The sequence below is a fragment of the Heterodontus francisci genome, chromosome 5, assembly GCF_036365525.1.
Source record: "Heterodontus francisci isolate sHetFra1 chromosome 5, sHetFra1.hap1, whole genome shotgun sequence".
Lineage (NCBI taxonomy): Eukaryota > Metazoa > Chordata > Chondrichthyes > Heterodontiformes > Heterodontidae > Heterodontus > Heterodontus francisci.
Window position 1 is genome coordinate 39,290,072 of NC_090375.1, and position 25,833 is coordinate 39,315,904.

The 25,833-nt window shown below is 43.5% G+C and overlaps 1 protein-coding gene across 11 annotated transcripts in view; it reads left to right on the forward strand.

Annotated features, from left to right (window-relative positions):
- Positions 1 to 25,833, forward strand: part of adgrb1a (adhesion G protein-coupled receptor B1a) — a 684,782-nt gene that overhangs the window by 525,163 nt on the left and 133,786 nt on the right. For all 11 annotated transcript variants that reach the window (XM_068031354.1, XM_068031357.1, XM_068031358.1 and 8 more), the window contains 2 exons: positions 6,851 to 6,953; positions 18,926 to 19,076. In XM_068031354.1, coding sequence (XP_067887455.1) covers positions 6,851 to 6,953; positions 18,926 to 19,076 — 254 coding nt within the window. The remainder of the gene's footprint in view (positions 1 to 6,850; positions 6,954 to 18,925; positions 19,077 to 25,833) is intronic.

Consider the following 25,833-nt stretch of genomic DNA (forward strand, 5'->3'; position numbering starts at 1 on the left):
ATCAGAACTGGGAAAAGTTGGAGATGTAACAGGTTTTAAGCAAGTGAAAAGGGGAGGCTGGGAAAAAGAAAAAAAGGAAGGTCTGTGATAGGGTGGAACGCAGGAGAGATTAATGACAAATGAATTGATTGGTGCAAGGCGAAAGGGAGTGGTAATTGGACAAGTAAAGAAATAAAAAGTGTGTCCAGAGGAGCTGTGAATGGCAGAATCATTAACAGCAGCAAAACAAACAGGAAAAACAGAAGCAAGAGGGGGAAAAAGTAAAGAAAAAGAAAACAAAATGGGTCAGAATTTATAATCTAAAATTGTTGCACTCAATGCAGCGAATATTGTATACTAAATTGAAAGTACAAGTAAATCGTTGTTTCACTTGGATGGAGTGTTTGGGGCCTTGGATGGTGATGCGAGAGAAGGTAAAAGGGCAGGTGTTGCATCTCCTGCGCTTGCATAGAAAGCTGCTCGTGATGTGGTCTCCCCTACAATGGGAAGACCCAAAGCAGATTTGTCCATTCAGTCGGCAAGCATGACCCCGAGTCTCCTGTCGCCTATCATTTTAATTCTTCACCTTGCTCCCACTCTTACCTTTCTGTTCTCAGCCTCCTGCAATGTTCCACTGAAGCTCAACACTCGAGGAACAGCACCTTATCTTACAACTGGGCACTTTACAGCCTTTTGGATTGTAACTGCTACCCCCATTTTGAGCCTTTTTCTTTGCTGCTTTATTGCCCCCTCTTGTATCTCTTTCTGTTTGTTTTGCTTTCGGACTGGAAAGAGTTACTTGTCGGGAAATCTACAGAGGAGCAGTGGGGGGCATTCAAAAAGGAAATGGGGAGGGTACAGGCCCAACATGTTCCCTCTAGGGTAATAGGGAGGAGCAACAAGCCCAGAGAACCATGGATGACCAGAAATATTCAGGGTACGATGAGAAGGAAAAGAGAGGCTTTTAGCAAATACAAGGAGAGCAAATCAACTGAAGCATTAGTGGAGTACAGAAAGTGTAGGATGGAGCTTAAGAAAGCAATTAGGAGAGCAAAGAGGGGATATGAGAAAGTTCTGACTGGTCAAAGTAGGGAAAATCCCAAGATAGTCTATAAGTATATCAATGGGAAGAGGATAACCAGGGAAAGAGTAGGACCCATTAGGGACCAAGGGGGAAATCTGTGGGTGGAGCCAGAGGGCATTGGTAGGGTGTTGAATGAATACTTCACATCTGTCTTCACCCAAGAGAATGAGGATGTAGATATGGAACTTAGAGAGAGAGACTGTAAGGTTCTTGAGCAAATTATCATAGGGAGTGACAAGGTATTGGACTTTTTGGCAGGCTTAAAAGTGGACAATATCCAGGTCCGGACGATTTGTTTCCCGGGATGCTGTGGGAGGCGAGGGTGGAGATTGCAGGGGCTCTGACCAAATTTTGAATTCCTCTCTGGCCATGGGGGAGGTGCCAGAGGACTGGAGAACAGCTAATGTGGTCCCACTAATTAAGAAAGGTTGTAGAGATAAGCCAGGGAACTACAGACCAGTGAGTCTTACGTCAGTGGTAGTGAAACTATTGGAGAAAATTCTGAAGGAGAGAATCTATCTCCACTTGGAGAGGCAAAATTTGATTAGTAATAGTCAGCATGGCTTTGTCAGAGGGAGGTCATGCCTAACAAATTTGATTGAATTTTTTGAACATGTGACCAGGTGTGTAGATGAGGATAGTGCAGTTGATGTAGTTTACATGGATTTCAGCAAAGCCTTTGACAAGGTCCCACATGGGAGACTTATCAAGAAAGCAAATGCAAATGGGATACAAGGTAACTTGATAAGGTGGATTCAAAATTGGCTTAGCTGTAGGAGACAGAGTGATGACAGACGGCTGTTTCAGTGACTGGAAGCCAGTGTCCAGTGGCGTACCACAGGGATCTGTGCTGGGTCCCCTATTGTTAGTCATCGATGTCATTTATATAAATGACAATGTGAGGGGTAGGATCAGTAAGTTCGTGGATGACACAAAGATTGGCCGAGTGGTTAACAGTGAGGTTGAGTGTCTTGGGTTACAGGAAGATATAGACGGGATGGTCAAATGGGCAGAAAAGTGGCAGATGGAATTTAACCCTGAAAAGTATGAGGTGATACACTTTGGAAGGAGTAATGTGACATGGAAGTATTCAATGAATGGCCTGACACTGGGAAGTTCCGAGGAACAAAGGGACCTTGGCGTGTTTGTCCATAGATCTCTGAAGGCAGAAGGGCAGGTTAATAGGGTGGTGAAAAGGCATATGGGACACTTGCCTTTAACAATCGAGGCATAGATTACAAAAGCAGGGAGGTCATGTTGGAGTTGTATAGAACTTTGGTAAGGCCACAGCTGGAGTACTGTGTGCAATTCTGGTCACCACATTATAGGAAGGATGTGATTGCATTGGGGGGGTGCAGAGGCGATTCACCAGGATGTTGCCTGGGATGGAACATTTAAGCTATGAAGAGAGGTTGGATAGGCTTGTTTTTTTTTCGCTAGAACAGGGAAGACTGAGGGGTGACCTGATCGAGGTGTACAAGATTATGAGGGGCATGGACAGGGTGGATAGGGAGCAGCTGTTCCCCTTAGTTGAGGCGTCAGTTACGAGGGGACACAAGTTTAAGGTGAGGGGCAGGAGGTTTAAGGGGGATTTGAGGAAGATCTTTTTTACCCAGAGGGTGGTGACGGTCTGGAATGCACTGCCTGGGAGGGTGGTAGAGGCGGGTTGCTTCACATCCTTTAAAAAGTACCTGGATGAGCACTTGGCACATCATAACATTCAAGGCTATGGGCCAAGTGCTGGCAAATAGGATTCGGTAGACAGGTCAGGTGTCTTTAATGCATCGGTGCAGACTCGATGGGCTGAAGGGCCTCTTCTGCACTGTATTATTCTGTGATTCTGTTGTGGGTGCTGGATCATAGAATCTTCGCTTTTTTCGCTTTTTGACAGTAGCTGTTCATGATTCTGCCATTCACAGCAATTAGCTGAGCAGCAGGTGGGTCTGTCGCTTCACGGGGAGCCTGGCAAGAAAAAACCTGTTGGTTGCTTGCTAGCTCCGAGGGTCCCTCATTGAAAGCCACATAGTGCCTGAATGAGGGACCCAGCATCAGGAAGGGGCATCCCACTGAAAGCCACCCCCCTGCCCTTGCTGCCTACTCCCGACACTCCCCTCCCCAGCGACCCCCACCCCGCGAGACTATTCCTGGCCTGACCTACCTGTGGCCTGGGTCCAGTGCTGCTCCTGGGCCTCGGGTGGATGCTCCACTGGCATCAGCCACCGTCGATGTGGTGGTGTTGCTCAGTTAAACAGTTGCCAGCATCTGATTGGCCAGCAGCTCTCAGAGGGTGGGACTTCCGTCGCCGAGGTCCTTGATCCTGTCGAAGGCGCGCCGCTGTCCAGTTAAGTGCCTAATTGCCACTTGATTTGGCGGTCGCCCACAGAAGGGCCAACGTGGGGCTTTCGGCAGCGCTTTTTCCGGAGGTTGAGATCCACGTCACCTGGATAAAATCCTGGCTGTTAACTCAGTTTCTCTCTCCACAGATACTGCCAGACCTGCTGAGTATTTCCAGCATTTTCTGTTTTTATTAGATTAATTGAGTCTTGAGGTGAAAAAGGCATGAATGAGGGTTTCTGTGGTCAGCTGGCTGAGCTAGGGGCAGAGGTGTCGCAAAGGTGGAAGTAGGGGGCCTTTATAATGGAGAATATCTCGCTTTGGAATCTCAGCTACGGATCGAATGATATGTTAAAGTTGCAGATAACTTTGTTCGGCTTGAGATAGTGGCCGGGGAAGGAAAACACAGTTGATGGTGAGGTTACATAGTTTGTGGTGGGGGCCAAAGATAATTCCTTTGCTCTTCCCAGTGTTTAGTTGGAGAAATTACAACTCATCTAAGACTGGATGCCAAGCAAGCAGTCTGATATTCGTTCATAGGAATTTTTTTCAAGCTGCAGTTTGTGCTTTTGGAATCTCAACCTGGAGATGTATGCTCAGATCAACGTCTCAACTTGCCTGGGGGGTGGGTGGGGGGGTTTGGTGTGACATTATTAACCTAGTTGTCAAGGAGCAGAGTGAAACTGAATTGTGGGCAGCCATCCCTTCCTGAAGCACAAAGGTATGGTGGTTTGATCAAGCATTAGCATTAAAAAACGTCCGTGGGTATGATTCTGCTGGCTTATTCTGCCCTCACAATTGAGAGTACAATTCCAGGGGATAACATAGAGAGGACAACATATGAAAGTGTGAAAAGAAAATGGGGAACTACAAAAAAAGCTCAGTAGAAAATAGATACAGTAATAGCAATTTTTACTTGGAAAAACACAATCAATTTTAATTGGAAGTGTGATACATTACTAGTTTTTACTTCGACTAATGCAAACAAAGTTAAAAATCATCTTTCAAGAAATGCTTGGTCGAATAATTGCTAGTAATGCCATTCAACTACTAATAGTCTGCCCAGTAAAGCTCTAAAATAGAAGTTTTCTTTTCATTTCAAAGTAATATTTCTGCATCCCTCTGAGGCCTCTATTTTCAATGGAAACCAGGCTGAGTCGGCCTTAGGTGTGTGTATCCATCCAACTGGAGCTTGGAAACAGGTTTTTGGACAGTGATTGGTTTCTTGTCTTGCCCATCTAATTTGAGGTGTGAATAGCGGACTGAACATTTATAAGTAAAGAGAACATTACCCTCTTGAGCAATGAGTGTACAACATACCCTTCACTGGGGAGGTGAATAGGCAGGAGGTACACCCCCTCTGTCACAAATCAGACCTAGCAGTCTTTTACATTTCAAATATGTCTTTGGTGCAGCAATTGCATATTTTGATAGATTGATGTCTTGTTGGTCTCGACAAGCCAGGGATAGCTCAACAGTGAAATAGTGGTGAATCAGTGAGGTCAGGGTTTGGGAGGCTCCAACACAGATTGGTATTGATTTTAATACTTGTACAAAAGTTCGAGTTACATTGATCCGGGCAGGAGACATAGGAGCGAGCTTATGAGTATCAAGGATTAGACCAGAAAGGCAGAAAATTGATTTAGAAATAGGAAATAAAACCGGCTGCAGAAACAGTGAAACTCTGCTGAACCAGTTTGTGTCCTTGAGCTCCTAAATTGTAACAAGGGATTCAGTCTTGCATTTTGGGGAAGAGGAGCTAAAATGAAGGCAGTATAGTGGTGTGAGCTACAAAATAGTCCTGGCTATGAGTGATCTATAATTCAGTGTCATTTGTAACCTGCAGTACAACAAATTCTGTCGCACAGTTAAGTAGATGCATCGATGTATGTTGGTGTAGTTGTATATATGTGTGATCTTGCAACTCAGAAGAGCTGCAAGATTGCACCTTGAGCCTGCCTGGTCTTCATATCTTTAAACCATATTATGAACTGGTACATTTAGCTGTTGAATTACAGCTTACTATTCCTTTAACACAATATCCGTAATATATACTAAACAAGTATTATTAATGAAAGGTAAGGTTTTCATACCTGTAAAAGTTCAGAGCACAAAAACTATTTAAACACGTTGGCATTCTTTAGTGTTTCTTTCTACTTCCAGTGAATAGTTGCCCACTGATGGATTGAAAACCTGATCCATGTTTTTGAAGCTGAGGGTCAGTCAACCCAACCCTTGGATTAAAGTCCTTGACTCTGGGTGTTTAACTTTCAAAATCAGTTGTAGTCAGCATTTATTCTGTATAATCAGCAATCGGATCATTTATTTGGAAGTCAAATCCATCATTATTGAAACCAATATAGGGTTAGATCAACCCAAGATTGACTCGTTTATTTCTTTTTACCTGAAGCTGAATTAAAATGAAAAGGTCATTTGCAGTCTATTTTTAAATTTAGCATGTCCATTGGAAACTACAGATTTTGAAATTGTCCTCAATGAGCTGTGTTTGTGATGTTCATGGCAGGATAGTTTTCATTGGAGATTGTGTTTCTGGGCCTTGGTGAGAGAGAGAAAATTATACCCAGAAACATCTCTGGATCAAGTGAATGCAATTTATGGTGCTGTACTTGGAAATTTCCCCTCTTCCTGCCAGTTTCCACCACACCGCCCCACCCACCAGCCCCCCGCCCATCTTCCTTTCCTGTGAATGTTGACTTCTTGCTGGAATATGATTGCATAGGTACTGATCACCCTTTGGTCCATTGATAAGTGAAATGGCCATTTTTCACATATGAGCCTAGTAGTTGTCAACAGGCTATTTGACCGCAGGGAGCATCACATCTGAGGCTGATCCTGACCTCACCCAACTTTCACATGTGCATACTTGTAGTAAATTATGATCGGGAATTCTTCCCTAACTCATTGACATTGAGGTCAGTTGTAGCACCCCTGTGGCCACCCCAGCTCAGGCCAGAAAACTCAACTCGGGATCAAACATGAGATGTTCCTGAGTTGTATGGTTTAGATGGCACTAAATACCTTGTTCATCTGAGTCATTGGGGAGCCAAGTATATTTTTAATCTACACCCATTTGTGTTGCCATGAGAAAATTCTTGCGTAGTATTTCCCCACCATTGTGGTCAAAGACAGTGTGTCCAGGTTTGTATGCAAGGACCCACCTGAGATTAGGCAAACCTGACTCTTTAGGAAAAACCTTGGGTTAACATATCAAACTCTGAACTTCCTGGTTCGGGGACAAACATTTTAGCTACTAGGCCAATATCTAAGAGGCTCTTCCGCTCTTCTCTGGCACAATTTTATAGGACCTGACTCTGAAGTGGGTGGGTATGGCCAAAATTATTGAGACATCATGCTAACTATTGGCCACCTGACTAGTGATTCTTCATAAGTAATGTCTTAGATTGTAATTTTTATTTCTAATGTACATTGCAGGTACATTCGGTCAGAACGGTCGGTAATTTTAATAAACTTCTGCCTGTCAATCATTTCATCAAATGCTCTCATCCTGATAGGACAAACTCAGACAAGAAATAAGGTAAGTGGTTTATTTTTAACTACGTGCACTACATGTGCATGTTATTTAGTGGAAATGTATCTCGGGCCGGAATTTTCTGGACCCTTTGGGGATGGGCTAGGGGAGCGGTTGGAGAAGGCTGGTAAAATTGTGCGGAAAGGCATCGGGGGAGGGGTGGAATCTGGTGGGGAGCCTGATATCATCCTGCCACCTTGCCATTTTGCCAGTGGGAGTAACGTTGGCGGCACGGATGCCCACCGGGAGGCCAATTGAGCCACTTAAGTGGCCAATTAAGTGCAACTTCCCACCTCTGTGGGGATTTTGCCCATGTGGGGAGACTGCCCAATGAAACCTAGCAGCCTCCCAGTGGACTCTGGGGCAGGGGGTCCTTCTTTAGGGGCAGTCCAGGGCCCACGGAGTGCCCCCCTCCCCGTGGCAATGGCCACTCCCGTGGTAGTGGCACCTCTGGTGCTTCACAACCCTCCCGCAGCTGGCAACGTACTGCCCTGGGTCCCGCTGCCTACTGAAGCAGATTTGCCACCTGCTTTCGGCCCTGGTGGGACTTCTGCTGTCTCCAGAAAATTCAGCCCTAGATGTTTTAACTCTCATTTAAAGAGATTCAAGATAAGATGAAGGCATTTAGGAAACTGAAATTTGAGCAAATAATTGTGGTTTATTAATAATTACAGTTATCAGCTTTGGCTCAAAAGGTTGTGGGTTCAAGTCCCACTCCAGAGACTTAAGCTCATAATCTAGACTGGGAGTTCATTGCAGTATTGTGGGAGTGCTGCATTACTGGACCTGCCGTCTTTCTGATGAGATGTTAAACTGAGGCCTTGTCACCCTTTTCGGGTGGATATAAACGATCCCAAGGTGCTATTTGAAGAAGGGCAGGAGAGTTCTCCTGGTGTCTCCCAACATTTATCCCATATAGTCATTTATTTTATTACTGCTGTGCAAATTGGCTGCCGTGTTTCCTACATTCCAAAGGCGACTGCACTTCAAAGAGTACATCATTGGCAGCGAAGCACTTCGGGATGGTGCTGAGGTCATGAAAGGAGCTACACAAATGAAAGTTCTTTCTTTAGTTTCCCTTTAAAAGAAAGGCTTGCATTTGCAAAGTGCTTTATCACGACCCAGAAACATCTCAAAGCACTTCACACACTGAATTACTTTGGAACAGTGCAGTAACTGTTGGCATATGTGGAACACATTTTGCTTGCAGCAAGATTTAACAGAAATCAGATAAATCATCATTGATGTTGCTTGCGGGAGAAATGCTCATCTTCAGATGGTGCCATTGGGCCTTTCACTTCCATCTGAATCAGCAGAACATGGTTTTAGTTTGATGATTGTCGCAAAGGACATTTGACAATATGGCACTGGAGTGTCAGCCAGCTTCTGTGCTCCGGTCCTGCATTACGTCTTTCTTGCTCCAGGGCAGCTGAGCCAAGCTGACATTTGTAATTCCATTAGCTTCCTTTGTTGTTTAATATAAACTTCATGCTGCAAAAATGTATCAAATCTACACTGTAAGTATTCAGCACTGGCCAGATTCTGACAAGATAGGTCAACGTTTGAGGGAGAGAATCTATTAGAATTAGAAACACGAAGTATGCAAGACCCTTTATAGGACTGCCCAAAGCAAAGAATAGGAGAGCAACATATTACGATTACCAAGCAACACATGCTAAATCCAAGAATAAAGAGAATTTGCTGTTTTTATTTCAGATTTTCAGTAACTGCAATATTTTTCTTACCTACAAGATAACCATTTTTAAAAGTTTTAGTTTTGCACACTATCATCTTGAAACAAGTATTACCGTAATTCTAGGCATGATAACCTAAGTACACAGCAAAATAAAACACAACATAATATGAAACTACTCCAATGGTATTTTTTTACTTCAATATTAAACATATGATCAACTAAAAAAACATTAAAAATAAATTTGAATAGATGCATTGCATTTTAAACATTTAAGCCGAGAGAATCTAACCATCTCCCCTTGACATTCAACGGCATTACCATCGCTGAATCCCCCACTATCAACATCCTAGGGGCTACCATTGACCAGAAACTGAACTGGAGTAGCCATATAAATACCGTGGCTACAAAAGCAAGTCAGAGGCTAGGAATCCTGAGGCGAGTAACTCACCTCCTGACTCCCCAAAGCCTGTCCACAATCTACAAGGCACAAGTCAGGAGTGTGATGGAATACTCTCCACTTGCCTGGATGGGTGCAGCTCCAACAACACTCAAGAAGCTCGACACCATCCAGGACAAAGCGGCCCGCTTGATTGGCACCCCATCTATAAACATTCACTCCCTCCACTACCGACGCACAGTGGCAGCAGTGTGTACCATCTGCAAGATGCACTGCAGCAATGCACCAAGGCTCCTTCGACAGCACCTTCCAAACCCGCGACCTCTACCAACTGGAAGGACAAGGGCAGCAAATACATGGGAACACCACCACCTGCAAGTTCCCCTCCAAGTCACACACCACCCTGACTTGGAACTAGATCTCCGTTCCTTCACTGTCGCTGGGTCAAAATCCTGGAACTCTCTTCCTAACAGCACTGTGGGTATACCTACCCCACATGGACTGCAGCGGTTCAAGAAGGCAGCTCGCCACCACCTTCTCAAGGGCAATTAGGGATGGGCAATAAATGCTGGCCTGGCCAGCGACGCCCACATCCCGTGAATGAATAAATAAAAAAATTGGATTGCTCAGTGCATGTTTTCCAGGCAAAGTCCCTTCAGCCAACTGAGTCTGTGCTGACCAACAACCACCTGTTAATACTAATCCTACATTAATCCCATATTCCCTACTACATCCCCACTGTTCTCTTATCACCTACCTACTCTAGAAGCAATTTACAATGGCCAATTTACCTATCAACCTGCAAGTCTTTGGCTGTGGGAAGAAACTGGAGCTCCTGGCAGAAACCCACGTGGTCACAGCAAGAGTTTGCAAACTCCACACAGGCAGTACCCAGAATTGAACCCAGGTCACTGGAGCTGTGAGGTTGTGGTGCTAACCACTGCGCCACTGTGTCGCCCTGGAAAGGTGGGGCGGGGGCTGATGGGTCCAGTATCCTGTGCTGGAATCTTGCATCTGATATACAGCAGCAACATGTCCACCAATGTAGAGCATTTATTCCGGCACCGAAGGAGGCCATTTGGCCCATTGAGTCCTTGCTGGCTCTCTGAAGAGCAATCCAGTCTATCCATTCCCCTGCTCCATCCCCATAGCACTGCAAGTTTATTTTCCTCAAGTGCCCATTCCAGTTTCCTTTTGAAATCATTGATTGTCTCTGCTTCCACCACCCTCATCGACAGCATGTATCAGGTCATTACTAATCACTGTGTAAAAAAAGTTCTTCTTCACATAGCCCCATATCTCTTGCCTAAAACTTTGTATCTGTGTCCCCAGCCCTTTGTGCGATCAGCTAATGGGAGCAGCTTTCATTTGACTACCTTATCTAAACCTGTCATAATCTTGTACACTTCAAGCAAATCTCCCCTCAATCTCCTTTGCTCCAAGGAGAACAATTACAACTTCTCCAACCTAACCTTGTAGCTAAAATCCCTCATCCCTGGAACCATTCTGGTAAATCATCTCTGCATTCTCTGAAGGATCCTCACATACTTCCTAAAGTGTGTTTACTAGAACTGGACACAGTACTCTAAATTGTGGCCTGACTAGAGCTTTTTAAAGGTTCAGCATAACTTTCTTGCTTTTGTACTCAATACCTCTATTTATGAAGCTCAGAATCCCATATGCTTTGCTAACTACTCTCTCAATACGTCCTGCCACCTTGAAATAACTATGCACATGAGCCGCCAGGTCTCTCTGTCACTGCATACTCTTTAAAACTGTGCCATTAGGTCCATATTGCCTCTCCCTATCACTTCTGCCAAAACACATAACCTCACACTTCTCTGTATTAAATTCCATCTGCCACTCGTCTGCGCATTCTGCTAGCCTACCTATGTTTTGTTGCAGTCGACTGGTATCGTCCTCAGTTTGCCAAATCTCCAAGTTTGGTGTCATGGGCAAATTTTAAAATTTTACTCTGTATGCCAATGTCCAAGACTTTTATATCTTTCAAAAAAGCAGTGGTCCTCGCACTGACCCTTGGAAACACCACTGTCTACCATCCTCCAAGTCTGAAAAACAACCATTTACCACGACTCACTGTTTTCTGTCTTTAAGCCAATCTTTTATCCAAGCGCCACTGACCTTCCTATTCCATGAGCCTCAATTTTGTTAACCAGCCTTTTATGTGGTATTTTGTCAAATGCTTTCTTAAAATCCATATAGACAACAACCATTGCATTCCCTTCTGTTACTTAATCAATGAAATCAATTAGATTAGTCAAAATCCTGGAACTCCCTTCCTAACAGCACTGTTGGCGTACCTAACCTACACTGACTGCTACGGTTCCAGAAGGCGGATCACCACCACCTTCTCAAGGGAAATTAGGGATGGGCAATAAATGTTGTCCTAGCCAGCGATGCCCACATCCCATGGATGAATAAAAAAAGAGCACAATCTGCCTTTTACAAATTAACTCGAACCTCGCCAACTGCCTTTTGATTTTTTTCCCTGATTATTATTTTTAAAACCTTACCCACCACAGATGTTAAACTTACTCGCCTGCAGTTAGTAGGATTATCCTTACACCCTTATTTGAAGTAAAGATGTCACATTTGCCTATTGCCACTCTCTAATCCTCTGGCACCTCGCCCATATCTGGGAAGATTGGAAGATTATGGCAAGCCCTTCTGCTATCTTCATCCCCACTTCCTTTAGCAACCTGGGATGCAAGCCATCGGACCAGGTGACTTGTCCACTGTAAGCATAGGCAGCCTTTCCAGTATATCCTCCCTAACACTTTTCACTCCATCCATTACCTCGACTATCTTCACTTCCACCAATATTTTGTCAGCTTCCTCTTCCTGAGTAAGTACTTATTAAGTATTCCAGCCATGCCCTGTACCTCTAAAGCATATATCTCCCTCTTTGTCCCTAATAGGATTACCCACCTCTTACTAGAAGACTTTTGGGTTCCCTTTTATGTTAACTGCCATTCTATTCTCATATTCTGTCTTTGCCAGTCTCATTTTCCTCTTCATTTCCCAGTCAACTTATTGTATTTGGCCTGGTTCTCACTTGAGGAATTCACCTGACCTGCATCATATTTGTTTCATCATATTCTCTATCTCTCTCGTCATCCAAAGAGCCCTGGCTTTGGTTCCCCTACCTTTCTCCCTTGTTGAAGTGTACCTATCCTGTACCTGAAACATCTCCTTAAAGATCAGTCATTGTTTCATTGCCATTTTTCCTGACAGTCTTTGATTCCATTTTACCCTGGCTAGGTCCCCTTTCATCCCATTGAAGTTCTACTTCAGATTGTTCCTTACTCTTCTCCATTACTAATCTAAAGCTTATGATATGATGATCACTCTTATCCAAGTGTTCCCCCACAGACAGTTGGTCCACTTAGTCCATCTCTTTTCTCAGCACCAGATCCAGCAATGCCTCCATCCTAGTTGGACCGAGAACATATTTCAGAAATTCCCCGCCCCCCCCCCGCCCCCCCACCTCCTTTCCCTTGACTCCAACATTATTCCAGTTGATATTTGGGTATTTAAAGTCCTCTATTATCATCATTCTATAGTTCTTGCACATCTCTGTGATTTCCCTGCAGATTTACTCCTCTGTCTCTCTCTTGGAGGCCTCTAAATGCCTATATATTGGACTGATACTTTCCCACATCCCTGCCAACTGCCTGAAAGCAGTGCCAGACCAATTTAATTATGCAATAAAGTGTCCTACTTCTGGAGCATTCTGCCATATTGGACAGAAACTTGTTGGAGCTTGTGCAGCAGGAGCTCCGACGGGTTTTTTTTTGTTTCCACAGCGGCCTAACCTTAAAATGATTGCCGCAAGTTATGGAAGAAGCACATGGGTAAGGACTCCAGTTGCCACCTAACGATGAAAGAGAATCTGTGTCATGTGGTCCCCTTGCCCATCCACATAGGCGCTGTCGTTGTTGCTGTTGCTTGGTCTGCGCCCGGTGTGTGTGCAACCAAGTTTCCAAGCCTTGATTTCAGCTTATTCTTTCCTCCTTACTCCTTCCTTCTCTCATCTATCTATTATTTGAACTAATTTTTATTTATAATTGATGTACAATCTATAATACATCATTTGTTCGATCTTTTAAGTTTAAATACTTAGGAGCTACTTTCTTTGGCATCTCTGACCCTACTGACTTCCTGGGAGTTGGAAGTTGGATTGAAAAAAGGGTTTTGATTGCCTAAAAACTAGCTCTGGAGGTCATTTTGTTGCCTTATTTAGTTCTTGAATCCGACAAGATTTTATGAGTCAAAATGTAATTGCAGTCTTCAAGAATAATATTGAAATCTCATCTCCGTTACTCGTAACCCAATCAGGCTTGGACGATCGAACTCTCAAGCAGAGAGTGCAAGTTACATAGAAGAGGTAATTCTGCACATGCAGTGGCAGAGATGTGCAATAGGGAACATAGATTTGTAATCTATCTGCTTTCATGAATGAGGGATTGCAGCCTCAAAAAGTCAATAACCTGCCCTCCCTTTGCAAATATTACAAGTCTGCTGTGAATTTCCAGTAAAACGCCTTGAAACTAATTTCACTCTCAAAGACAGCAATTTTCCATTCCATCTTTCAAATTTCTTCCCTTATTGTTTTCTCAAAGCTATTGAGGGTACTGACAGTCCTCTAGTACCCTGGCCAAATGGCCAGTCTCCATGTACAAGGAAATATGGTGAATGTCAGCACGTTATTTGGCTGTCTCACGTAGTATCTTCTCGCAAGTGCTTCCCAGCAGGGGCCCTATGAATATAAGACAAGAGAAAGAATTTGCACTCAGAAAGCCCCTTTCATGCCCTCAGAATGCCCAAAAGTGTTTTAGGGTCAATTAAGTAGTTTTTGAAGTGCAGTCCTTGTTGTAATGTCGGGAAACATGGTAAGCAATTTGTGCATAGCAGGGGTTCACAAAAGCCAATGAGATAAATGACTAATTGACTGTTTTAGTTAGTTGAATGATAGCTGTTAGAATCATAGAATAGTTACAGCACACTCGCAGGTCGTACATTCCGGATCCTAACTACCTGTTGCGTAAAAAAGTGTGGTGGAGGCAGATACAATTGGGGCTTTCAAAATGAATTTGGATAAGCACCTGGAGAAAAAAATTTGCAAGGCCACGGGGAAAGAGTGAGGGATTGGGACTAACTGAGTTGCTCTTGCAGACAGTTGGCAAGGACATAGAAACATGGAAAATAGGAGCAGGAGTAGGCCATTCGGCCCTTCGAGCCTGGTCCGCCATTCATTATGATCATGGCTGATCATCCAACTCAGTAGCCTGTTCCCGCTTTCGCCCTATACCCTTTTATCCCTTTAGACCCAAGAACTATATCTAACTCCTTCTTGAAAACATACAATGTTTTGGCCTCAACTGCTTTATGTGGTATCGAATTCCACAGGCTCACCACTCTCTGGGTAAAGAAATTTCTCCTCATCTCAGTCCTGAAAGGTTTACCCCGTATCCTTAGACTATGACCCCTGGTTCTGGACTCCCCCACCATCGGGAACATCCTTCCTGCATCTACCCTGTAAGTCAAGTCAACAGGTCAAATTTTATAGCAACAGGTCAAATGGCCCCCTTCTGTGCTATACCTATTTTTTAATTCTGTACACTGGCAAGAATTGAGTATAGTACAACTGTTGGTGATATTAAAATATGGCCACCATAAGGAAAGACCTGATTGTAACCATATCTTGATAATCTCGAACCATGATAATCAAGCTAACAGATGGATTAAGAGGATCAGAGTCTATTGCATAGATTTTACTTGAACAGAAAAAGCTTTTATTTCCTTAAAGAGATTACATGAGCAATGGGTCAGTGCTGCACATTTTTGAAATTTTTGATGCAATTTTAAATCTGGAAATGTCATACAGAAACATTCAGGGTATAGTCAGCAAGCTGTGTCCCTTTTGCTTCCATTCTACAGAATACCTGTTCCGTTTAATGCCACATAATGGAGTCATAGATCATTACGGCACAGGAGGAGGCCATAATTGTAAAACTCTGATCCAATTGCTTACTGTTGCCCAAATAATCCAGTTTCCAATGCCTAGTGCACTGAGTGGAGCTAATCAGCTGCCAAATTCACCTTGAGACAGCTGTTTATTTTTTGAATGAGGGATTTAAATTGGCCATGGTACAAAGCCAACTGGCTAATTTCGTCGGCAATTCAGAGTTCCTCATCTAAGCGTAATATTTCTTGGCAAATTGATGTGTTTGTCAGGATTCAGCTATGTAAATAGATCTTTACCAAGTTCGATTGTTTTAAATTTAGTGCTGGTAAAATTACTGCTGATGAATGAAAGTCTGATTTGAAGCACTTGACTTAATGTCTGCAACAGGACCCTTCTCTGCAAGATTAGTCATTATATATTTCACTTGTTCCATTCACATCACCCCCCCCCCTCCCCCCCGCCCCCGCCAACACTGCCTATCTCAGTTTTAAATCTCTTGCTAATTTCTGTATTTCACACCAGTATTCAAGTCATTATTCTGGATTATTTTTTTATCCAATTGGGTTTTTAAAGAAAAGTATTCTTAAAATAAAGTTATCTAGATGGAAAATGATGCATACGCTAATGAAAATTGTTTTCCTGAAGGATTGTTAATAATCAATTTGTTTGTCTATGTCACTAATCAGTAAACACTGATGCTCATTGTGTTAGGCGCCTTGTCCCAGACTCAGAAGCAGAATTTAGGTGGGTAGTTTGCCAAATTACTTGGTTTGACAAACCACTGAAATGAGGAAGCAAAGTGTGTTTATTATTTTGTTTTGTTAGTCACCTTCAAAAAGATTGAAGATGCACAAGTGCGAAAGACACAAATATCAAGTTCAGATTATTGTTATACCCTAAGGTTATGCTATCATATAGTTAGATATTGGGAAATATGGGGCTAGCCCTAAATGTAAGACATAACAATCATGTATTAGGGTACTTAGCACCTGAGAGAAAATCTTAAGCAGCACTTTAAACTTGTAATACTTATTTCTGACTGTAATGGCAGATAGGTAACTTGCTCCCAGTGTTCCTCCAAGTGGTAGGAGGTACTTGATTGCAGTTCAGTCTATTTGGCAACCTGTGGAAAACTCCTTTCTTTTGTTCTGCTTCTTCCCAACCTGATGATCTGGGAGAAATTGGGAACTGACAATGCGGGAAATTTGTCGGGACAAATCTGCCTTATTGCCCTGCAGGAGCAATGCAGTGGGGTACATCATTTCCCATTGCAAATAGATTGTTAGAACATAGAACATAGAACAGTGCAGCACAGTACAGGCCCTTCGGCCCACGATGTTGTGCCGACCCTTTAACCTCTTCTAAGATCATTTTTTAAAAAATCACAGATTGCCTCAATTCAGAGCAATTTCTTCTGCTGAGCCAATTTTAATGAATTAGCATAATTTTTTAAAAAGTACCTATCAGAAAAGTCAAGCCCTCAAGAGCAATTCAATCTTGTGGTAATTGCCATTTGTAATAAAGGACACTTTATAATCAAGAATATTTTGTATGGCAGTACTGGAATTCCTGCATTTAAAGCTGATCTATATTGTAGCTGTGAAATTGTTCAAAGGAAATTGCTCTGAATGCTTCTGTAGACTTGCATAGCTGCTGCCATTTCAATACCCTTAGAGCCAGCACCTGCTAACTGTAGAGATTGCTGTACACAGTGTTCCATTGAAAAGTATTAACTCCTATTATCACACAGCTGCAAAATGACATTGACCCAAATGCATCTAGTCCCTGTACATTTGCCACCAAAGACTTAAACTTTTGTTTGTTAAGCAACCAATTCACTGCATTAGTTGATGTGCTGGCACAGAGTATGACATAAATTCTGTTGTACTGACAAAAGTGAGAAATGTTGAAAGCTAATTCCGACTTAAAACAAGAAATTGTAAATTGGGCCAGTGTGGCAAACTTTCTTCCTCACATGAAGTAAGCAGCTTCAGAATACATTTGGTTCAGCTCTCAGAATTCTGAAGAGAATCAGGTTTCAGAATTCTCTTCAACAGGAAATAAATTCTAGTGTTTGACATACTTTCGAAATACACCAAAATAAAAAGGCTGCTTTTGCTCACCACGCAACCATTAGGTGGCACAGTTCTGGCACATGCGCACATGCAGCCTCACTGTGACGTCTCAGGCAGCTGCCAGTAATAAAGATGGAGCTGCTTAATTTGGCATCAAAAAAATGGAACCCAAACCCCCTCAATGGCCACGATTGCCGTCTGCACACCCACCCCCCAACAGTTTCCCACTGCTTCCCGCAATCGCAGCTTCTCTTCCCTGCGCCATCCCGCACCCACCTGCTCACTGCTCCATCCTGCTCCCGCCTGCTCGCCACACCATCCCACTCCCGCTTGCTTGCCACTCCATCCCGCCGCTCCCGCCTGCTCGGCGCTCCATTCTGCCAATCCCGCCTGCTCAGCGCTCCATTACGCCGCTCCCGCCTGCTTGCTGATCCATCCTGCTCACGCCTGCTTGCTGTTCCATCCTGCTCCCGCCTGCTCGCCACTCATTCCCACTCCCGCCTGCTCTCCACTCCATCCGCCATTCTCTCCAGCCTGCTTGCTGCTCCATCCTGCTGCTCCCGACTGCTCACCACTCCCGCCTGCTTGCCGCAGCAATCCACTGCTCCAGCCTGCTCGCCACTCATCAGGCGGTCTCTCCCGCACTCGTCTGCTTGTCATTCCTGCTGCTTGCTCCCCACCATGCCGCCCAGAGAACTGGCTGCGCTGGGGGGAAAGAACGGAATGTGAGTGACAGGGCGGGGGGGAGCGGTGGGAAGGAGGGGCGAAGAGTCTGGACTGGCGTGCAGGAAGGGGTGGGGCAGACGAGTGGCGATTACGGGAGGGACCGGGGTACTGTTGTGGGGGATGGAGGTGGTGATTGCAGCCATTGAGGGGTGAGGCAACACTTGGATGTCATTCTACAACGACGTCGCCGCGTGCATGTATGGTTTCATACTGACAAGCTGGCAAATGTTCAGACACACAGATGACATCAGCGATCGCTCTGCGCATGCTCTGCGTTGTCAGGAGACACTCTGAAATAAAAATCACCCTTGTAGTGCTTTGGTGGGAATTGAATAGCAATCAGTGCTTTCTGTGCATGAGGACTATTCATAGAAACTTAGCAATGATGTATCCTGTGCCATGGGATTGAGTGGGAAATGAGTAGGGAGGACTCGGCAATGAGCAGATCCTTCAGTTTCAGGGGTTTAAGTAGCAACAGTGCAATGAAAAATATTCTGTACAAGGGCTTTGGTAGGAATTGAGCATTGAGCGTGTCTTTCTTCATGGAAAGCTCAAGTGGGGACTCTGTACATAGGACTTGAATAGAAGCTGCACAATGATATCTGTAAATGAGGGTTTATTGGGAATTAGGCAGTTAGCAGACCTTTCTGAATGGAGAGTTTACGAGGGACTGAACATTATATGTATGAGGTTTTACGCAGGGACTGCACACTGGCAGAAAACTCAGTATGGAGAACTTTAATGGGAATTTAACTAGATCTTTCTGTAAGTGGGTTTCAGTGGAAACTGATCCTGCTGTAGAAGAGGCCTGAGTTGGTACTGAACAAAGGTGCAGATTCTTTTAAAGGTGTGGCTTTAATAGGGTCTGCACAGTGAGCAGGGAGATGCTTTAGTGGGGGACATCTTTTTGTGATTTTAAAATAAATGAATACTTATGAAATAACTGAAAATGTAAGAATTGCACAGCAGGTTAATTAATGTCTGAAGGATCAAGTCAGGGCTAACCTTGCTAAGCGTTACCATCATTAGCACACAGTAATTTTAATGCGTCGGTTAAGAACTTTACTAATCAGTGTTCCTTTACTTTTTTCACAGGTGATCTGCACCCTTGTGGCAGCGTTTCTGCATTTCTTCTTCCTGTCATCATTCTGCTGGGTGCTGACAGAGGCCTGGCAGTCATACATGGCTGTCACAGGAAGATTGAGAAATCGAATCATTCGGAAGCGTTTTCTTTGTCTTGGATGGGGTTAGTAGATAGCATCTTGTATGCCCTATAGCCATGGAAATTTTTTTAAAATTCATTCATGGGTGTCACTGGCTGCATTTACTGCCCACTATAGGCATTTAATAGTCAACCACATTGCTGTAGGACTGGAGTCACATGTAGGCCAGACCAGGTAAGGACTGCAGCCTGAACCAGGCAGGTTTTTAACAACAGTTTCATGGTCACCATTAGATTATTATTCTAGATCATTGAAGTTAATTCAAATTTCACCATGGTGGGATTTGAACCTGTGTCCCCAGAGCATTAGCGTAGGCATCTGGATTATTGGTCCAGTGACATTACCACTACGCCACCACTGCCCTGGCAGTGTGCTTTTATCAGTTTTCAACTCCACTTCTGTTTTGCCATGGTAACCCCATCCTTTCCATCCTGTCCTTCTGTTAGTAAAGTTACTGTGCTCATTTTCTCAGGTTCTGTTTAATTCATCAGGAGCCACACTTGAGCATTCAGCACAGTGGCGCAGTGGTTAACACTGCAGCCTCACAGCTCCAGGGACCCGGGTTCGATTCTGGGTACTGCCTGTGTGGAGTTTGCAAGTTCTCCCTGTGACTGTGTGGGTTTTCGCCGGGTGCTCCGGTTTCCTCCCACAGCCAAAGACTTGCAGGTTGATAGGTAAATTGGCCAGTGTAAATTGCCCCTAGTGTAGGTAGGTGGTAGGGAATATGGGATTACTGCAGGGTTTGTATAAATGGGTGGTTGTTGGTCGGCACAGACTCGGTGGGCCGAAGGGCCTGTTTCAGTGCTGTATCTCTAAAATAAAAAATAAAAATAACAGTGTGTCCTCTCACAGCGAGTATCGGCTCAGAAGATGTCACAAGCTCCCTAGATAGCTTGGGCTGAGGATAACCATTTGTCTTATATTAGCTTAGCTTACTAAAAAAAACATACATTTCTCCATCGTTGTGGCGTGATTAGTAGACATTTGTCTGCACCTGGCCAAACTCATTAGAATTGTCAAAATAAGAGAGTGAGCATGAGACAGTTGATGTTAGCTTTTCTGGCATTGTGCTTCTGCTAGATTTGAGCATTGATTTAAAACTAGGGTTGACAGTGCTGCAACAGGGCCATTAGGAGTTGCAGGAAGAGCAAGTTCTAAACTAATGTCTTCTGATCTTCCCCTTTGGGGAAATAGCTGGCAGGCTGTTGGTCCCTGCCACTGATGTTGCAATAGAGGTTAGCAGAAGTGTGTGAAATACAATCCTCTGTCCTACCACTGTGTTGGACAGTCATTAGAGCCGCCCCTCAGCTCTTGAGATGTATGTCTTTATGGAAATAGGTTTTATTTTTTGTTGCTTCTGGGTTTTGTCTCAAATGAGCAAATGAGCACTTGTGCAGTGACATTAAAAGGAGGACACTAAAGGCATTCATAATGCCATTGCTGCATTTTATGAATAAATACTGTGCATTGATTTCATTGGGATTTTACATCCATTATATAACAATCTATATCTTAGACCCTGGCTTTCAGTTTTAGATTTAACTGTAATTTCCTAGTCGAGCAAGTAACGAGGAAGCTCTACAGTTGGCCTCCTGTAGGCTTGTAGAATAGGTCACTTATCCCACCATACTTGACTTTGAGAGAAACATTTGATTTTCACTGCATTCTGTTAGCATACAAACTTTGATCATCCATCCTTTCATGGATGGGTGCAGCTACAACAACACTCAAGGATCTCTATAAGAATCCAAAGTAATCCATTTGATTGGCAATTCATACACTGGCTTAAGCATCCACTCTGTCCCCCAATGATGTACCATGGCTGCAGTGTGCACTATCAGCAGGATGCACTGCAGCAACTCACCAAGGCCTTCTGGGCAACACTTCCCAAACCTCTTATCACTTGAAAGGACAAGGGCAGCAGCTGCATGAGAACACCATCACCTCCAAGTTCCGCTCCACGTCACACACCATCCTGACTTGGACATATATTGCTGTTTGTGGGAGCATCTTCACCACGTGGACTGCAGCGGTTTGAGACGGAAGTCTATTGCCACCTTTTCAATGATAACCAGGGATGGGCAAAAAATGCCAGCCTTAACAGTGGCGCCCACATCCCGAGATGAAGAAACAAAGAATCAAATGTGAAGAACTCCTCTTATAATCCTAAGGCATTATGGACTCAAGAGCCCAATGGTTTGCTGCCAACATAATATCTTTGATTTAGTTCTGCAAACAAGGAGAGAAATTGCTTTAATGCTGAGTGTTTAGCTTTCAGATTCTCTCTGAATCTTGAACTTTCCTGTAAAGTAACCTGCATTCTAAATAGTAACGCTCTGAAACACAATAAATAAGTGCACTTCCCTTAAGGGTGCAAAAAATGATTGCCCCTCAACAGTAGCAAGGAGGTAGTAATGGAGAAAGGAGATACAATTGGTGCCAGTTTAAATATGGAGCAGTATCTCATTGCATTTCTATGATGTGTTCCGTGTACTTCAGTTTTTCTTAAATTGTGGTAAATTATTCCACATTATTGTACAATCATTTTAGATAATATCCAAAGCACAATTTGAAAATGAATAATCAAATCCCATAGATGCAGCTTGGCTTCATCACTGGAAATGCAAGCAGTTTTTTTAGATATTTAAAATGCATGGCTGGCAATGATATTGATTATTATGCTGTGTCCGTCCACCTTTTTCCCCAGATTACTGTAAAGAATAGCTCTCATGTAGAGAGCTGTAGATACAGATATATACAGAGCTATTAACATTGCATGCCGATAAGTATATTCAAATCAAACTACTTTTCTTGCAAAAATGTTTTCTGCTACAGTTTAAAGTACAATCATGAAAGAAGTAATGTGAATTTACCATCCTTTAAATTTTTAAGAAAAGCTTCTGTATGAAACAGAGTAATATTTTTGCTATTATATTATCATTTTTTTTTTAAGGTTGTGTAATTCATGTTGTGTTGTCATATCCTTTAATTGCTTTCTTCAGTGCAACGTGCTAGGCTTGTGTATTTGAGACAAGCAGAACCAAAAACAGAAGTAAAATACTGCAGATGTTGGAAATCTGAAATTAAAACTGAAAATGCTGGAAAAATTCAACTGTCTGGCTCCATCTCTGGAGGGAAAAATAGTGATAACGTGGTGGCAGCGGTCCTGCCCGCCTCCGCTGGGCCTGGAAACCATGCAGCAATTTTGCGTGGCCCAGGCCCTTAATTGGCCTCAGGAGGGACTTAGAATAAAACATTCGCTCAAGTAGAAATTCTTATGTGTGACTTGATAACCATTTCAGAGCTATAAGGAAGCCAAAGCTGGGACCTGAATATCCAATGGTATGTGACATTCAGGAAGCTGGGAAAAGGTGGTGGGTTAGCTCTGTGGACTAAAGAGAGCATTAGTACTGTAGTGAGAGATGACCTTAGTTCTAAAGATTAAGACATAGAATCAGTTTGGGTGAAACTAAGAAACAGCAAGGGTAGAAAACATTGCTGGGAGTTGTTTATAGGCCACCAAACAGCAGTGGGAATGTAAATCATGGTATAAATCAGGAAATTAGAGGTGCAAGTACAAGGGTAATACATTAATCATGGGGGATTTCAATCTACATATAGACTGGGTAAACTTTATTAATACTAATGTTGTGGAGGACGAATTCTTGGAATGTATGCGTGATGGTTTTCTGGAGCAGTACGTTAAGGAACCAACTAGATAACGGGGTATTTTAGATCTAGTATTGTGCAATGAAAAAGGCTAATTAATAATCTTGTTGTAAAGCAGCCTTTAGGAAAGAGTGACCGTAATATGATAAAATTTTACATTAAGTTTGAAAGTGATGTAGTTCAATCAGAAACTAGGGTCTTAAATCTAAGCAAAGGAAACTATAAAGGTATGAGGGGCAAATTAGCTGTGGTAGATTGGGAAACTAGGTTAAAAGGTAAAAAGGTAGACAGGCTATGGCTAATGTTTAAAGAACGAATACATAGTTTACAACAGAAATATATTCCTTTAATGTACAAAAACCCAGCAAGGAAAGTGTTCCAACCGTGGCTAACTAAAGAAATCAAGGATTGTATTAGAGCAAAGGAAGAGGTGTATAAATTTGCCAGAAAAAATGGTAAGCCTGGGGATTGGGAGCATCTCAGAATTCTGCAAAGGAGGACCGAGAAAAAGATTAAGAAAGGGAAAATAGAATACGAGAAACATAAAAAGCAGACAGCAAAAGCTTCTATAAGTAGTAAAGAGGAATAGATTAGCAAAGACAAATGTGCGTCCATTACAGGAGGAGTCAGGAGAATTTATCGTGGAGAATAAGGAAATGATAGAGAAACGAAACAAATATTTTGTGTCTCTTCACGGAGGAAAATATTAAAAACCTTCCAGAAGTAATGGAGAATCAAGGGACTAGTGTAAACGAGGAACTGCAAGATATTAATATTTGTTTAAAAAATTAATCGAGAAATTAAAGGGTCTTAAAAGTAGATTAATCCCTGGACCTGATGATCTACATCCCAGAGTGTTGAAATAGGTGGCTGTAGAGATAGTAGATGCATTGGAGGTCATCTTTCAAAATTCTATAGACTCTGGAATGGTTCCTGCAGATTGGAAGGTGGTAAATTTAATTTAAGAAAGGAGGGAAAGAGAAAACAGGGAACTACAGGCCTGTTAACCTAACATCAGTCGTAGGGAAAACACTAGAATCTATAACAAAGGATATGATAACAGGACATAGAAAATAATGGTATGATTGCGCAGAGTCAGTATGGATTTATGAAAAGGAAATCATGTTTAACAATCCTGTTGGAGTTTTTTGAGAATATAACTAGAAGAATAGATAAGGGGGAACCGGTGGATGTGGTATATTTAGATTTTCAGAAAGCTTTTGATAAGGTCCTACACAAGAGGTTAGTAAACAAAATTAGAGCACGTGGGACTGGGGGGCATATTCTGGCATGGATTGAGAGCTGGCTAACGGACAGAAAACAGAGAGTAGGAATAAATGGGACATTTTTGGATTGGCAGACTGTGACTAGTGGGATCAGTGCTTGGGCCCCAGTTATTCACAATCCATACCAATGATTTGGATGTGGGGATTAAATGTAATATTTACAGGTTTGCTGATGACACAAAACTAGGTTGGAATGTAAATTGTAAGATGGATGCAAAGACACTTCAAGCGGATCTGGAGAGGCTAAGTGAGTAGGCAAAAATTTGGCAGATGGAATACAATGTGGAGAAATGTGAGGTTATCCACTTTGGTAGGAAAAACAGAAATACAGAGTATTTCTTAAATGGTGAGAGGCTGGGAAGTGTTGAATTTCAAAGGGACTTGGGTGTCCTTGTTCATGCATCACTGAATGCTAACATGCAGGTATAACAAGCATTTAAGAAGGCAAATGGTATATTGGCCTTTATTACAAGAGGATTTGAGTGTAGCAGTAAAGATGTCTTACTGCAATTATATAGAATCTTGCTAAGATCACACCTGGAATATTGTATGCAGTTTTGGTCTCCTTACCTAAGGAAAGATATACTTGCCATAGAGGGAGTGCAATGAAGGTTCACCAAACTAATTCTTGGGATGGGGGGATTGTCCTAGGAGGAAAGATTAAATAGATTGGGCCTTTATTCTCTGGAGTTTAGAAGAATGAGAGATGATCTCATTCAAACATACAAAATTCTTGCAGGGCTTGACAGGGTTGATGAAGGAGTGGTGGAGCCGGCTCGCAAGTTTCCACTGGCTGGGGAGTCCAGAACCAGGGGATACAGTCTCAGAATAAAGGGCAGGCCATTTAGGACTGAGATGAGGAAAAATTTCTTCACGCAGAGGCTGGTGAATCTTTGGAATTCTCTGACCCAGAGGGCTGAGGAGGCTCAGTCATTGAGTTTGTTCAGGACAGAGATCGATAGATTTCTACACATTAAAAACAGCAAAGGATACGGGGATAGTGCAAGAAAGTGGTGTTGAAGTACAAGATTAGCCACAATCTCATTGAGTGGTGGAGCCGGCTTGCAAGGCTGAATGAGCTACTCCTGCCTCTATTCTTTGTATTCTTGTGACTTCTGCTCCTCTGAGGCAGTAAGTCTCGCCTTCATGAGGTGCCAACCAATCAGCAGGCCAGCAGCTCTTCTGTCCCAGTAGTGCCACCGGGAGTGGAGGCCACTGCTGGGACTGCACACAGCGTAAGGAGTAGCATGGATGCTGGCCTTGAAAAATGTAAGTGGGGTTTTGGACCTCAGTGGGGACGGTTGTTGGGCCCTGGTGAGCGGGGTGAGGGTCGTTCAGGAGGGCGGGGAGAGGAGCTCCAGTGAGGAAGCTTGTGTTGCTGGGGGGGCCCTCCGTGGGGCACAGGGTGGCCGATCAAGAGCCCCCCACCCACCCCCACCCAGGCCTCCTCAACCGATGTAGTGCCCAGTTACCAGCGGCGGCAGGAGGAGACTCTTATGTGGCAATTAATTGTCCACTTAAGGGCCTCAATTGTCTTGTTTGATTTCAGCCTTCCCCAATGCTGTTAAAATGGCAGCAGGGGCAGCTAGGCGATGGGAACAGCACTACCCACCCCACCCACCCCCCCCCCGCCTCCCAGTCGATTTTAATTCCCACCTCCCTCCCCAGAACCCCCCCCCCCCCCCCCCCCCCACCTGCTTCCAGTGATAGGCAGAAAACGGGAGAGATTAAATGACAAAAGCATGGGTGGGGCAGAGCCAAAGGTAGTAGTAATAGGACAAGTAAAGAGACAAAAGATGTCTCCCGAGGAGGTGTGAATGGCAGA